The 13,842-nt window shown below is 36.8% G+C and overlaps 1 protein-coding gene across 1 annotated transcript in view; it reads right to left on the bottom strand.

Moving 5' to 3' along the window:
• The window catches only part of Smp_126300 (putative calcium-transporting atpase 2 (atpase 2)), a 30,838-nt gene extending 26,992 nt beyond the window's left edge, over positions 1-3,846 (bottom strand). The window contains exons 1-4 of the mRNA XM_018800118.1: positions 3,770-3,846; positions 3,631-3,728; positions 3,382-3,588; positions 3,237-3,334 (exon numbers count right to left, since the gene is read on the bottom strand). Coding sequence (XP_018653964.1) covers positions 3,237-3,334; positions 3,382-3,588; positions 3,631-3,711 — 386 coding nt within the window. The 5' untranslated portion in view covers positions 3,712-3,728; positions 3,770-3,846. The remainder of the gene's footprint in view (positions 1-3,236; positions 3,335-3,381; positions 3,589-3,630; positions 3,729-3,769) is intronic.
• Positions 3,847-13,842: the final 9,996 nt, after the last annotated feature.

Raw genomic sequence — 13,842 nt, 5'->3', positions numbered from 1 at the left:
TTTATTCCTTCAAAGAATCCAACCAAAATAACCTTCAGAGACACAGTAGAGTACCTGACACGTATATTTGGTGAGCGATCATCAATTTTTCACACTAGATACCAGTGTCTCCAGCTTGTAAAAAAAACCCACAGGACGATTATGTGACGTATGCAAGCATAGCGAACCGGAAGTGTGAGCGGTTCCGTTTACATAAAATGTCCTCGGATCAGTTTAAATGTCTTATTTTTGTCTTCAGTAAATGCAGATATCAAAACACGCATTTTAGCGAGGATCGAACAAGATCCTAAGATCAGTCTGCAATCAGTATCTGAAGAATGTCAAAGAATGGTTAATTTGAAGCATGACACAAATCTAGTAGAAAGGAACACTGAACCCGTTGAAGTTAAAGCTTTGAGGAAATCTTTTAACAGAAATAAGGATTCGCACCCCTAGCGGATCCCAAATCAAATGAAACCTAAAAATGGTGATGCGGTAATTATCATTCTAATGTTTGCTACTTTAAAAAACGAGTATGTTTCCGATGTGGTAAATATGGTCATGCCCAAGTATATTGTAAAAGTAGGCCAAAGTTTGCTGACCGTCAGCACAACTTCCGTAAGGGAAATAAGACGCAGACGTCAAAAGAGATACTAAATAATTCAAATGTCATTCTGGTCACAAAAAGTTATCAATTCTCATCTAGAAGGAAGTACGTAATTGTCTTTTTTTAACGGCAAAGCGGTCAAGCTGCAAGTTGATACGGGATCGAACATAACATTATTTCTAGAGAGACTTGGATAAAACTTGGTCGACTTCAATATCAACCTACATATTATAATGCTAAGAGTGCAACAGGAACTAATAGTACTCTTCTTGGAGAAATGCAGCTACCTCTCCCATCGAGTGACAAGACTATGACCGGAAAATGTTATATATTTGGCAACTGTCATACCAACTTATTGGGTATTAATTGGATAAATAAATTTGGTTTATGAGATCTACTGTTGAATGCACCGAAAGTAGAACCTCAGTCATGCCACTTAAGTAAGAAGCGGTTTAATAAACAGATGAACAGTAGTGAAATGTTTTCGCATTGATATTAAATTAGTCTTTCTTGAAAAAAATTACATTTTGATGACACTTTTGATAGTTATCAGTCAAATTCCAAGGGTAGAACACTTCAGGGAACAGTTCAACTGGTTTTCAACCACACTTCAGTTAACCACCAGCTCCAAGTAACCTGAATGACAAATTGATATAAGTCCTCCAACTCTTAATGAAGTTGCAAAGGCTATAGAGAAACTAAAGCGAAAGAAGGTGGTAAGGCCTTGTAAACTAATCCTTGAGATTTTCAGGGATAGTAGTCCAGGTCTAGCAGTCAGATTAGATCCTAGCTAAAATATGGGAACTGGACGTAATCCCATCTGACTCGCGTCAATCATTGACCGTCCCATTCTATAAGCAAGGACAAAAGTACTATTGTGACAATCACAAATATTCACCCACCATTAGGTTGTGGGACAAAGATATGCTTTTTGAGGTCTGACTATGGTTACATTCCTTGACCTGAAGGAAACGTTTGACTCCATAGTTCGACAGGTTTTGTGGGAGTGTTTGTTGTTCAAACGAGTACTAAAAATGCTTATAAATTTCGTACAGGCCATTTACTTAAACACTAATGGTTGAGGCAAAACTTATGGTGAATTGTCATAGGAACTGGTTACTTCAAATGGTTTTCATCAGTGTTGTCCCCACTCCCTATTTTTACTCAACCTAGTCATACACATGCTTTTGGAGATAACACTCATCGTTTGACTTTTCAGTGGTTGATCTTCTACCAGGAGATTTACTTGTTGACTTCAGATAAGCAAATGAATTAGTTCTGCTTGGTGAAAGCATTGACGAAATGCAGTCTTCTGACCACTAAACAACAATCCAAGTATGTTTGGGATACGTTTCTCGCCCTCCAAATGCAAAATTTTGCCCCGAAATTGGCTTGCGTCAGTACCTGGACTTATCATACGGTGTGAAATAGATGGCCGTACCGTCTGTTTTACCCATCTTGGGAGTCTCATCAGTCTTGACAGGTTGGTGTTCAACGAAATCTCGGCACAGACTCAGAGGGTTTGATCGGCTTCTGCCGAAATGCGTCACTTGTGGCTCAGGAAAGATATCTGTCTTCCAAACAAAGGACCAGTTTAATGCTCATCAGTTCACTCCGTTCTACTTTATGGATGTGAAGCACGAGGATTAAGAGTAGAGAATACTTGTAGGTTAATGGTATTCAATCATAGTTGTCCACGAAGAATTTCTCCTGTATTTTAGGACTACACAGTAAGCAGTGTCTGGGCCAGGAATATAGTATTAAATGAACTTGGAAAATTAGTTGATGGGGTAGTAGATTTTCATCAACCATGGTGGTTGACATGTGTAGTGTATGTCCAACCATCGTCTACTTTGACGGGTGATGTCTGGTGTGTGAGTAGGGTGGAGGAAAGTTGGGGGAGTCCAAACCAAAACATTGCATAAGTCTGTGAAGTCACTGACAACTGGACTCAATCATTTTAATGGGTATAGGTTACCTGGTTAGGGTCCGCGTAATTATTATAACCAGGGGTTAGATACTTTGAGTGAAACAGCTCAAAGTCCATCCTGATCATATCCCATATTTTATTAAGTCGTCTGAGCAGGGACAGAAAAGCGTATAAATGTAGAACTACCACAGAAACAAGTACAGACTAAGACAACCTTTACATAATACCCAGAAGAGAACATTGTATCATACCATTCTGTTTATATTTGCTTTAAAACTCCATCAGATAAGAGAGGTTGGCTGAGAACGAAGACTAAAGGAAAGCTGTTGTTATAGTAAGATAATATTATGACAATGGAGTCTGGTAACTTATACTGACGTACGCGCATACCAGGTTATACGTCGGGTTTAACTAACTGATAAAAGCCTCAAACTAATCTCTTGGAATAGCCGATAGTTAAGTTTCAAGAAAATTAGGTTCCTCAGAGAATACACAGAATTAGCAGTGAAAAATAAATATTGTAAAGGATTTAGATAACCTGGCAAACTACTTATACTGGCTAAATTACGAATATTTACTTTTGAATAGTTAACATTGCCGTTAATTTGATTATCACTTCGTTAGTAAGCTAATCGTGATATCTGACTGAGATGACGACCTATCCTAAATGACATTATTAATTCAAGGAAGCAATACAAGCAATATGTAACGAAATCTTACCAGCTACATTTCGGTGGCATCAACTTTTGTAAAGCTTCTAGGACTTTCTCTGATCTATAGCTCTGAATGAACGCGACAGTAACTACTATTAAAACTGCCTAAAAAGAATTAATGGGCATTCGCCACGAGAAATAATGAAACTTACAACAGTAATGCTAATGGTATCATCATATTGCTTCATAATAAGACTAATGCAAGCTGATGAAAGTAGTAACAGTATCATAGGTTCTTTGAATTGTTCGAGATATTTTTTATATAAAGGATCTGGGTTTGGGTGTTTTAACTCATTTGGACCACATAACTTAAGTCGGTGTTGAGCTTCAGTATGATCAAGACCAGTTTTCAAGTCAACCTAAAGCAGTAATAAAATAGGAAAGGAGAATAACTAATTTACTTTGAAATAGCTGGCAAGTTCTTCAACAGATTTTACTGCTGCGTCTCTAGCATTAATATGTGCTTGACCACCAGTAATCATTGTTGATTGAAGGCAGTCTGTATGAAATAAGGATTATCATATGTTCAAATGTGGATACTTTTTATGTACAATTGTCAGTGTGAGTAACCCCAAACTTTAATTAAAGTGGTCATATTATACATCGGGATACAGCAGATAATCTCATACCTAAAATGAAAAGTCAAAACAACAAAGATTGTTATTATTTACGATATAAAATTGGAGGTCGATGCACCAAATGAACTAGCAAATGAATTAAGAAAATCGCGATCTGAGTCGAAAAGGCCACGGCTAACGCATAAGTGAAAATCGTTTTAGTGTCTAGCTTGAAGGCTAGGATGCAAAGGCCTCAAGAGAAAACTGTTTATACATCAAATCGCGATATCAATACCTATTTTGAAGTGACCTGGAATAAAATCAAAAACATTACAAAAAGAGAAGTGCATATAAAATTTTATTATTACAAGCACAAGGCTAAAAATAGTTGTTTTCAAAATCAATAAAGGGACAGCCAGTAGCCACAACTATGGGAGAAGTGGTTAAACTGCAGATTTTACACTTTATAACCACTGGAAGGTCGAATAACTGATGGTATTGGGAAGGCATTTACGTCCGGTAACAGCTACGAAGCTTGATATCATTAAAATCCGAAGGCAATAAGTGACTAATTAATTAAAGCTTCAGGTATTAGTATATTACCTAGGTGCTTCTGCACCACAAAAGGTGGTCAGCTGTCAACCTTCCCTAGTCTTAACTACATCGTGGCTGAGCCTACTTATCTTAGCTCAAGACAAAAGCTTCACTTGAAACTTTCGCCAAAGATCTAGCACACTGGGTAAGTTTGATTGTAAAGGTGAGACCTAGGTTGGCGAGTTTTGGTTTATCAGAAACCACCTTGGTATTTTCATGGCTGGATGATCATAATGACAGACTTTATTTTGACGATCCCGTAGTGGTTAGTTTACGTTTTTAATGTAGGAAGCCTGACTGTGAAATTCAATCTAATTGTACTGATGATTGTCTAAACCCCACAGAAAATCTATCAGCTAAATACCACGGAAAACTACCCGTAACCTTTTGCATGAGCAGCCTGACCTTGAAGCGACACATTTTGATTTTTACGTGGCTATTCAAAATCCAATAAAATAAGTATGAAATGAAACCTGTTTTTATCATTCATAGACCCAGACTAAACTGTCGGCAGATTTTGATGTCTAATTGTAGCAGTTTTTGTCGAACAAAGATTCAATTTTTGTACTAGTGGAGCGTAGACAGTAGAGTGAGTGAGAAGGGCTAGAAAATGGTTCAAATGGTTCTGGACAGAATAGAAGAAGCTTTCGCTTGTCGAGCATCGGTATCTGGTGGCAGTGAACCACCGATACCTTCAGGAATGAGCCTGAGAATATTGTCGACAAAGGAGGAAGAATAAAAAAGTCGGTAAATCATTGTAAGATACTGTCCTTGGTCCTTAAGAACATGTCACGTTTCCTCCTAAAGGACTCCTGGGAGGTCGCTGAAACCAGTTCATCTGGCAGAAAATGTCAGTAGTTGGCCACTCTTAAAGAGTAGAAGGTATGTTTACAGTTCGTTCTGCTGTACTGTGTCTCCATTTTCTGGGCGTTAATCTCTAAGGTTTGTGTTGGGACCAAGCCTAAGTAGGTGTTTAAGGGGATGTCCAGAAATGTTTGGGACTCTATAAGCCAATAAAAGGCTACCTCTGAGACACCCGTGTTCTAATGAGTACATGTTCAGTGATTGGAAGAGCTCTTCATCAGGCTTAAGTTTGAGACCCCGAACTGATTTCCTACTCACCGTTGTACACTTATCAGAGGGTCCTTATCCTTTTGGACTGAGGACAGAAATACTGCGTTTCCATACCCTAAATGGGGACGAATAAAGCTGTTGAGGGTTATGTCGAACTTTTCGAAAATGCGCTTCAGTGGTACTAGTGCAAGGTTTGCTTGGAAGGCATTTTTGTCTCAGCATAAGACTTCAAATAATAGGGTACCAACACTGCCAGATCTTTTTAACTTGGGATACCACTAGAGGGAAGTTGCCTAAGTTTTAGTTGCGGTCTGTGATGTGTCTCGGAGAGTTAAAGGTAATTCCGCTGTCGTTTGCGCAACTTTGAAGTCGAGTCAGGTCTTCCTGAAGTACCAGTTCATACTCTTGGTTGCGTACTTCTCTTTAGAGTTTAACATAATCAGCGGAAAATAATAAATCGGACAACACCTGCAGGCAAATTACCACAAATAAGCTTGCCTATGAATGAGAGGGATGATGATAATGTGAATACCTCTGATAATACCACTGTTTCACCTATTGATGCGTTCGGTTGACGGTAGACATAATCGAACAGTAAGTTGATGTAATTCGACTACTTTAAAACAATCCACATCGAATCCTTCAGTTTGTTTAGTTCAGGCATATCACATAATAGTGATTTAACTCTAGAGTGTAAATAAAACATCCTCAGCCTCTTCCTTTGAATCTATCTCTTCGATATAGAGAATAGTTACCAAGAGACATACTTAGGTCAGAAATATTACTGTTAGTCCATGCTTCAGATATCGTTATAAGCGATGGTTGATATGTGGATACAAACAGGGCGAAATCCGTCTTTTTATTGCAGATCGACCTAGCATTGATAAGACACATTAAACAAATGGCCACTAAGTTAAAATGAGTGAGAGTGTCTCGATTAAATATGTCATAACCCTCGCGAGTGTGATATGGCTTTGAAGTGAGGGGTTCAATGATCTTCGATAGCTCTGTATTTTGATAGCTAGAGTTAGTGGGGGATGTATCAAATGAGCTAGTGAAGTTGCTTGGGGAGTTTACCCAGAAGGAAAGGGTGGGAGTACTCTCTGATGGGAATTGTACGGTAGAAGCGAATTTATGTTCTGCATGTGGTTTGAAATGACTTCGGCTATATGCTTCAACAGGGGTGCCACTAGAGGCCTTATTCCGAAAAAAATCTGATACAGATTGACTGTAAAGTGAATTGTTATTTACAAAATAGTTTTGATGGTTAAGCTCGTAGCCTCAGTTATAGCTATTTACATTAGTGTGAGCATGAGGGGGGCTGCTGCACGCCACTGAAAGTAGTTGTGACAGTTATTACACAAGGAAGCTGCTTTTTTGTGGTGGGTTGGTACTGAAGGGTGTGGAAAGTTTACTTTGTGAGAGAGTATGATGCAGACTGATCAGTGTGTTTATAAAGCTTCACATTATTCGCCTTTGTGACGGATTTAGAACTGTCGCAGGTGCTATAGGCATCAGGAGAGATTATATGTTTTAAATGTCCTTGACATAATGGGAATCAATGTAAATATAAGGTTTGTATTAGGTGAACAGCTACTGTTATAACTTGACTTATTAGACAAAACGGATAGTTATCGAACAATCATACGGATGGAACTCGTCGCTATATACCAAAGTTCTTGACTAGGCGAGAACCATTGACAATGTGGATTGGAGAATATTATGGAACCTTCTACTACATTGCAGTTTGGCTGAGAAGATTCCCACAATCATACGGAATTTTCGCGATGAACTACTTTGCAAAGTCGTGGATTGAGAGCAACTCACGGATGCATTGCACGTGAATACTGGTGTCAGATAAGATTGCTTACGCTCGTCCTTCCTCTTCCTTCTTGTTGTTTACTGAATTGTGAAGACCTCCATATCTCAGTAGAAGCACGGAATGCATTGGATAGCTTGGATGCATTCAGACGATTTGCACTTCACAGATAACCCGACTCTTCTATTCAATACACAAGAACAAATGTGGGCGAAAAGCATCCAGTGTATCAACAGTCTATGTGGCAGTAGTTCCTAACATCCACAATGGAAAATGTGAGATCATGAAATGTGGCACAATTTGAACAAACTTGATCACATTAGATAGAGAAGCCGTCGAAGTGATAGAAGCGTTTAGGGATGTGATCAGCATCACTGATAAATAGGCAGGGCCTTATAGAGATGTGAAGGCACAGACTGACAAAGTGAGGTTGGCATTTGTGCAACTGAAGAATATCCGGAACTCAAAACAATTGTCAGACAACACCAAGGTCATAATTTTCAATACAAACTTCAAGACAATTCAATTCTACAGAGCTGAAACTTTGTGAACTGCTACAATCATCACCCAGATAGTAGATGTATAGAAAGCTTTCTGCACAATATGCTCTATATCTGTCGTCTAGTAATCAGCAGTAACAATCCACTGCAGTAGAGATCAAACCGGCTACTGGAATTTCGGAAAAGACTTATGAAGTATAGGACACACACTGTGGTAACAACAGGACAACACCGAACATCAAGCCTTGCATTGTAATCTTCGAAGTAAAAAGAAAAGTGGTTGACTGGTGATAGGTGTCAGACGTCAAAAGAGTGGACAAATCTTGGGATTAACTGGAAAGGCGTGATCAAGTGCTGGTCAGGAACCTACGCTCGATGATAGGAAGCAGGTGCAAGTAAGCGGACAGGTGATATCTTAGTGTTTATAATATTTAGAGTTGACTTTTTAATTTCTGATGGTCTTATTTGTTGTCGGACAACAAATGATTTACTCGGTTCCCATAATCTCTGTTTTTATAAAATGTTTTCAATTCCCCATTGGATAGATTATTACGATAGCTGGCATTAACCTCCTCATTTGACTGGATATTCTGTTACATCATGAACTAGATTGCGCTCTCGATTGGAAATATATCTGGTGGGCAAATATTATCCATGAGGTCATTTTGTGAGTTTTGCCTTCGTATCAAACACTTTCAACCACCACATATCCCTAATAAACAACACTTTGAAGACCAGGTGGTACCATAGGGGATTAAGATTGGTGTCATAACTTTTGACAATCATTGCTGCATGCAGTTACATGTACATATATCACTCTGGACGGAATTGTTAAAAGAGATATTTGGTGATTGTTTGAGTCAGAATTCTTGCTTTGGAGATGGGGAATAACTGACGTGTTAGTCTCAGAAAGGTTCTCAAAAATGTTGACAAGCTGTACACCATTTCACTGTCCGTCGACCTGACCAAAAGCAGTGTTCAAACACTTTAGACAATGGTGATGGATGTTAATAACTAGTGTAAGTATCTGTGAAGACGATCGGACTCCACTAGAGTTGGACGGGAATGGTCTGCCGTTCTAGAATACGCTGAAGCTACACTTCGCAGAAAATATCTAACCTGGCTTATTCTATTGTTGTAAATAGCTCAGTTGGCTGCCTTGGTGACTGGCTAGAATTAACACTCTGTACAGCATATATAGTTAAGAAAACGTTCGGGGAAATACAACATCGGACCACTGCCACATGCACCTGGCTTACTATTGTTTGTGCTGGTTGGTTGTCCTTGACATTGACGAGGTTTGATTAACTATTTGGAACTTGGTGATCTTCCTTCTGGATAACTTGTCTATGGCGTAGTGACACTTTAATGTTTCCACACATAAGTCTTAAATCCCCTTTTTACCGATGTAAAAATTGTCTAAAACACTATTCACTCCAAACTTATAGTCGCGGACGGCAGCACGTCTTTTTGATTTTAACAACTTAGTATGTGTAACGATTCCAATTTTAGTTTTTAGCTCTGACCTAGTAATAATAGGTTGAAAAGGGAGTAAGCGATATTCATTCTTTGGCAAATACCATTGATCGAATGGTTCAAAGTTGCATAAAATTATGATTTCATGACATTCCAGATGAAAATATTTCTACGAATTCCACGGTGTTATCTTTATCTTAGTGTGTTTCCAAAGCCTAAGAACAGGAATTGTATTCATTCTTCAAAATATTACTATTAAAGGAGTTCACACTCAACATCACGTTTCAGATTGATAAAAATGACCCGAAATGTGTTACTGCAAATGTGTCATAGGTCCAATATCCAATATTGCTGTCACGAGCTTGTGTAAATTGGTTGATTTCTTTACACTCACTTATTGTTGTTTCAGTACGGCTTTAGGTATTTGGTGGCGTTCATTAGGCGGTAGTCTAATCACTCGAATGCATTCATCCCAGTCAGTGTGGTAGTTATTTGTGAATTTGTATATCTTGTAGTTGAGTGATTGGATTTGTCTCATGTCAGTAGGGTATTAGTCTTATTAAGAGTCAGGAGGTCAGCTGGTTGCAATATGGAAATGACAAAATGATGTTTAGATTACTGAGAGATGATTATTTCAAAAATGAATAGATAGTATAATTGGTAATGTGTAAGAAGATGGAATGGTTGTGCTGTAACGTATTCGCGATATATTACGAAACATACATCAATCACTGATGGCTTACTGTGGAATTGGTAATCCATGGGTGAGTATGTGTGTGTTAAGTTTCTTCTCATGCTTATCCATTGAGAAATCTGTGGTCACATAGGTTGAAGAGTATTCCGAATAGGGGAAACCCGTGATAAGGAAATGTGTTTTTGTATCTATGTGTCCGCTTTTCGATATGCAACTTTTCGAGTATTGCCTGTAGGATCGTGGTAGTGATGTTCTTGTAATATGCTCGTGTTGGGGTGATTTGGCGTACTTAATATATTATGTCATTATCAGATCACCCCTTATTCCCCTGTATCTCAACGATTGTAGTCCTAAATATTGGAGCCTGTTCACAACATTTATGTTTTAACTCAGCCACTTACTTGATTTCCCTCTCTGTACTAGGTCTGTTTAGAAGAGATGGGGGAGTAAGAAGATCCGATCTTGCTTGAGTTTTTAAGGGAATCAGGAACATTATTACCTTAGATTTAATTTATTTAAAATCTAGGTCTTTAGTGAATCACAAAATTCCATTCTCGTTATTGTTCATGATCATCCACTAACTTTGTTTAAGTTCTTCAAGCAGTTCATACCTCTAACCGTTGTTCGTTTCAAATGGTCTATAGTTTTTGATTTTATAGTGAGTTTTCCTGTTTAATTACGATGACTGTTTATTTTTATGGGACCATTAAGTTTCATAGGTGTGTTCCGCGCATTATCAAAGTAAACTGATTTGGGCACTAGCTTAGAATGTTCGGTACAGAGTGCCTCTTATAAGTTCGTAATTTGGAATCTCATATCACCAGTTAAACGTATATAATTGAAGCTAAGAAAATAATAGAAACATTTTACAATAAGACAATTGGGTGTAGACACACATGATCAAATATATCACCACACATACTACAAATATCTACGATATAATATTGTTTTATTTGCAAATGAAACTTCCGCGTATAATTTCTCCAGTACTTTACACCTGAAAATGTTTGAATACGTTGAGCTTTTAAAAAATTTGCTTACAGAGTGAAGCTTTTAGTTTTCTAAACTTCACTTAGACAATTATTCAAATAATTTGAATTACAACTTCCTTCTTCTAGAAATCACTGTCTTGAACTATTTTAAATGTATAGTTACGTGGCGCTCATTGAGTGTATTTTCAGTTCATTGTAGTAGAAATAGTAAGGCGGCTTCTGCTTCTCCTAGAGATTAGTTCCAGTAAAATTCGTTATGTATCTAAATATTTAGGAAAACTTATCGGTATCATTCCCTTGAGTAAGGAATTACAGTTGTTAGCTTCTTTATGAGAATAATTGAGTTTCGTTCAATATTTATCCAGTGACTGTCCATTGTACTCTATAAGATGGCTATGATAACCATGATTTCTTAGGTGGTTAGACGACACAGTCTATTCATAGTCTAGTCATTATTTAAGGCTATGAACTTCAGTTTAAAATCCCCCTCAATTTGACTAACAATTTATTATATAAAGGCTTTTATATAGAAGGTGGATATTTTAGGGAAGTAACCCGTTACTTACATGTTGCTTTTCAGATATAGCGTTATGTAAGTATAGTATTCTTATTTCAGGTCTCGTTCGTATGTATTTAAGTTTATTAGGTCCTTTATTTGACTTATTTAACGGAAAAACGGTATCATTTATATCAGTAATAATTATTCCTTGTCTTTGCACTTGTATGTTTCTATGTTTATATGATTGATCATACATTGCAAACCAAGCATATACTTCTCTTACTTGAATTTCGGTTACTCCAAACGCTTGACTACTCATCCGTGTAATTTTACACATATGCTTTCTAAATTTCACTAACACTCCTATTCGTCAATTACCTGAATCTCCAGTCCTTCTCTTGTAATATGGGCTTGCCAATCGCTTGGTTAGTTCTGTATTGAAATAAATTGTTCCAATGACTTTATATTTGCCCTCTGAAGACACTTCAAGACATAAACTAATGGTCCTGTCAGTTGAATACAACTTCCAAGAACTTTAGAGACTCTGTTTAGCGATTGCAAAACCCGTAAATCTCCATTGAACTTCAATTCGCTCTCATTTTGCTGCATAAAAATTACTAGGTGATTTCAATTTAATTAAACAAGTCTTAAGTTTTTATCTCCTTTACTTTCATGACAGCCACCATTTTCTCAGCGTTCACAGAAAATTTTGTGGGTTTTATTTTCGGGCAGTCCTACATAGGTTGACTAAAATCACTAAATACTTGTGTAGTGTGGAATGCTTTGTATCTAGTTATGCTAGATAGCTTTACTCCGTCATCAAATAGAAATATGCAAGTATCGCTAGAAATTTATCAACAAAAGGATGCAAAAGTAACGTACACACAGTTGAGCTTTGTAGAAATCTTGTTATCCGCAGTTTTCCAGCACATCAATTTCTTGCTTACAAAGTGTAGCTTAAAGCCACATGGTAAGATAAAAACGTTTTACGTACCATAACCAGACACTATTAGTATGACTAGTCTCTCTTACTGATTCCTTATGCATGAGGTACAGCGCCCTGGTTTTAAATATACATTGTTCTCATTTAGCTCTAAAATGTCCATCTTTACTAAACTAAGTTTGAAACTCATTTTTACTTCAAGCAACTTTTTATGATGGTCTCGGTTTTTAATTGTATTCCGTTTTTAAAATGCTTCTGTTTTAGTTTCTCGTTCATGCAGAAATAGAACAGATGAAGTATGTACTAGTGTTACGCCAGAAATTACGTGAATTTTATTAACATGTCCAAAAACGTATTATGTTTAGAGACATTGTTGTGTGAAAACAACAAAACACTTATTTACTAATATCATTTTGGTTGTTGCCCTAGTCATTTTTTAGGTTCAAATGAGATTAGGGAGAATAAAAAATAGACGTTTTATATAGAAAAACTGTGGTTACAGTTAAAGATGGTATTCAGTAATTCTGAGTCCCCACTAAAAATTCGGAGGCTTCATGTCATTTGTAAAACAATAGAAAAAGAATTACACAGACATATGCGCAAAAGAAAGTAGTTTTAGCTGGATAGGATGATATTAACAGCAGTGATCGTGATATCCAAACTTACAATTTGTTGAAGCAAGTGAGAACAATTATTAGTTTGAAATTAAGTTAATATCGTTATGTCAATGTATGAGAATTTTTAGAAGTAGAGTGATATAATTAAACTAAAACGTAGCAAGAATTTAGTTCAAACTTAACAATTTCGGGTTTCCGTATACCGATAATCCTAAGAATACTTGATGGCAATTTTTTGGGAATCGATAATGTACTTTTTCCGTGCAATTTCTGCTTCACTTCAGACATTAAAAAATAATTTACGACCGATAATTATTTTCATCTCAGTAGATGTATGGCAAATAAAGTAAAAGTAGAATTGTTTTTCATTCAGTAAATCTTTTGATTGCTATCATGTTGAAAACCATTTAAAATGAAAGATTTGGACGATTTCTAAAAAATAACCAGATGTCCACCCGATATTTTATTAATCAGTTTGTCAGATAACTAGGAAAGCAGAAACTCATCCAACTCTGTGATAGTACTCATGATCAAATCTTGTTTTTTTTAATATTAAGAATGTGATCCTAGATATTTATTTTTAGATTCAGTAAATGTATTTCTATCAAAGATCAATGTGCTGATGATGTTAAACATTACCAAAACATTGTACAGTAATGACTGTTATGTGATAATAAACTCCTAACAATTTGATTCAACTAAATTATTTTAGAACTAATATCTACGTTCATAGATTAAAGGGATATCTATTAAGCGCTGTCAAGGCTTTATGGGTATTGTGGTTGATACCAGTCCGTAATGAAATTTAGAGACAAATGCGGTATTTTACTTTTCGAGTGTATAAACAA

The sequence above is a fragment of the Schistosoma mansoni genome, chromosome W (assembly GCF_000237925.1).
Source record: "Schistosoma mansoni strain Puerto Rico chromosome W, complete genome".
NCBI classification, from domain to species: Eukaryota; Metazoa; Platyhelminthes; class Trematoda; order Strigeidida; family Schistosomatidae; genus Schistosoma; species Schistosoma mansoni.
Note: the sequence above shows the minus strand (reverse complement) of the source record. Positions and strands in the feature narration are given on the sequence as shown.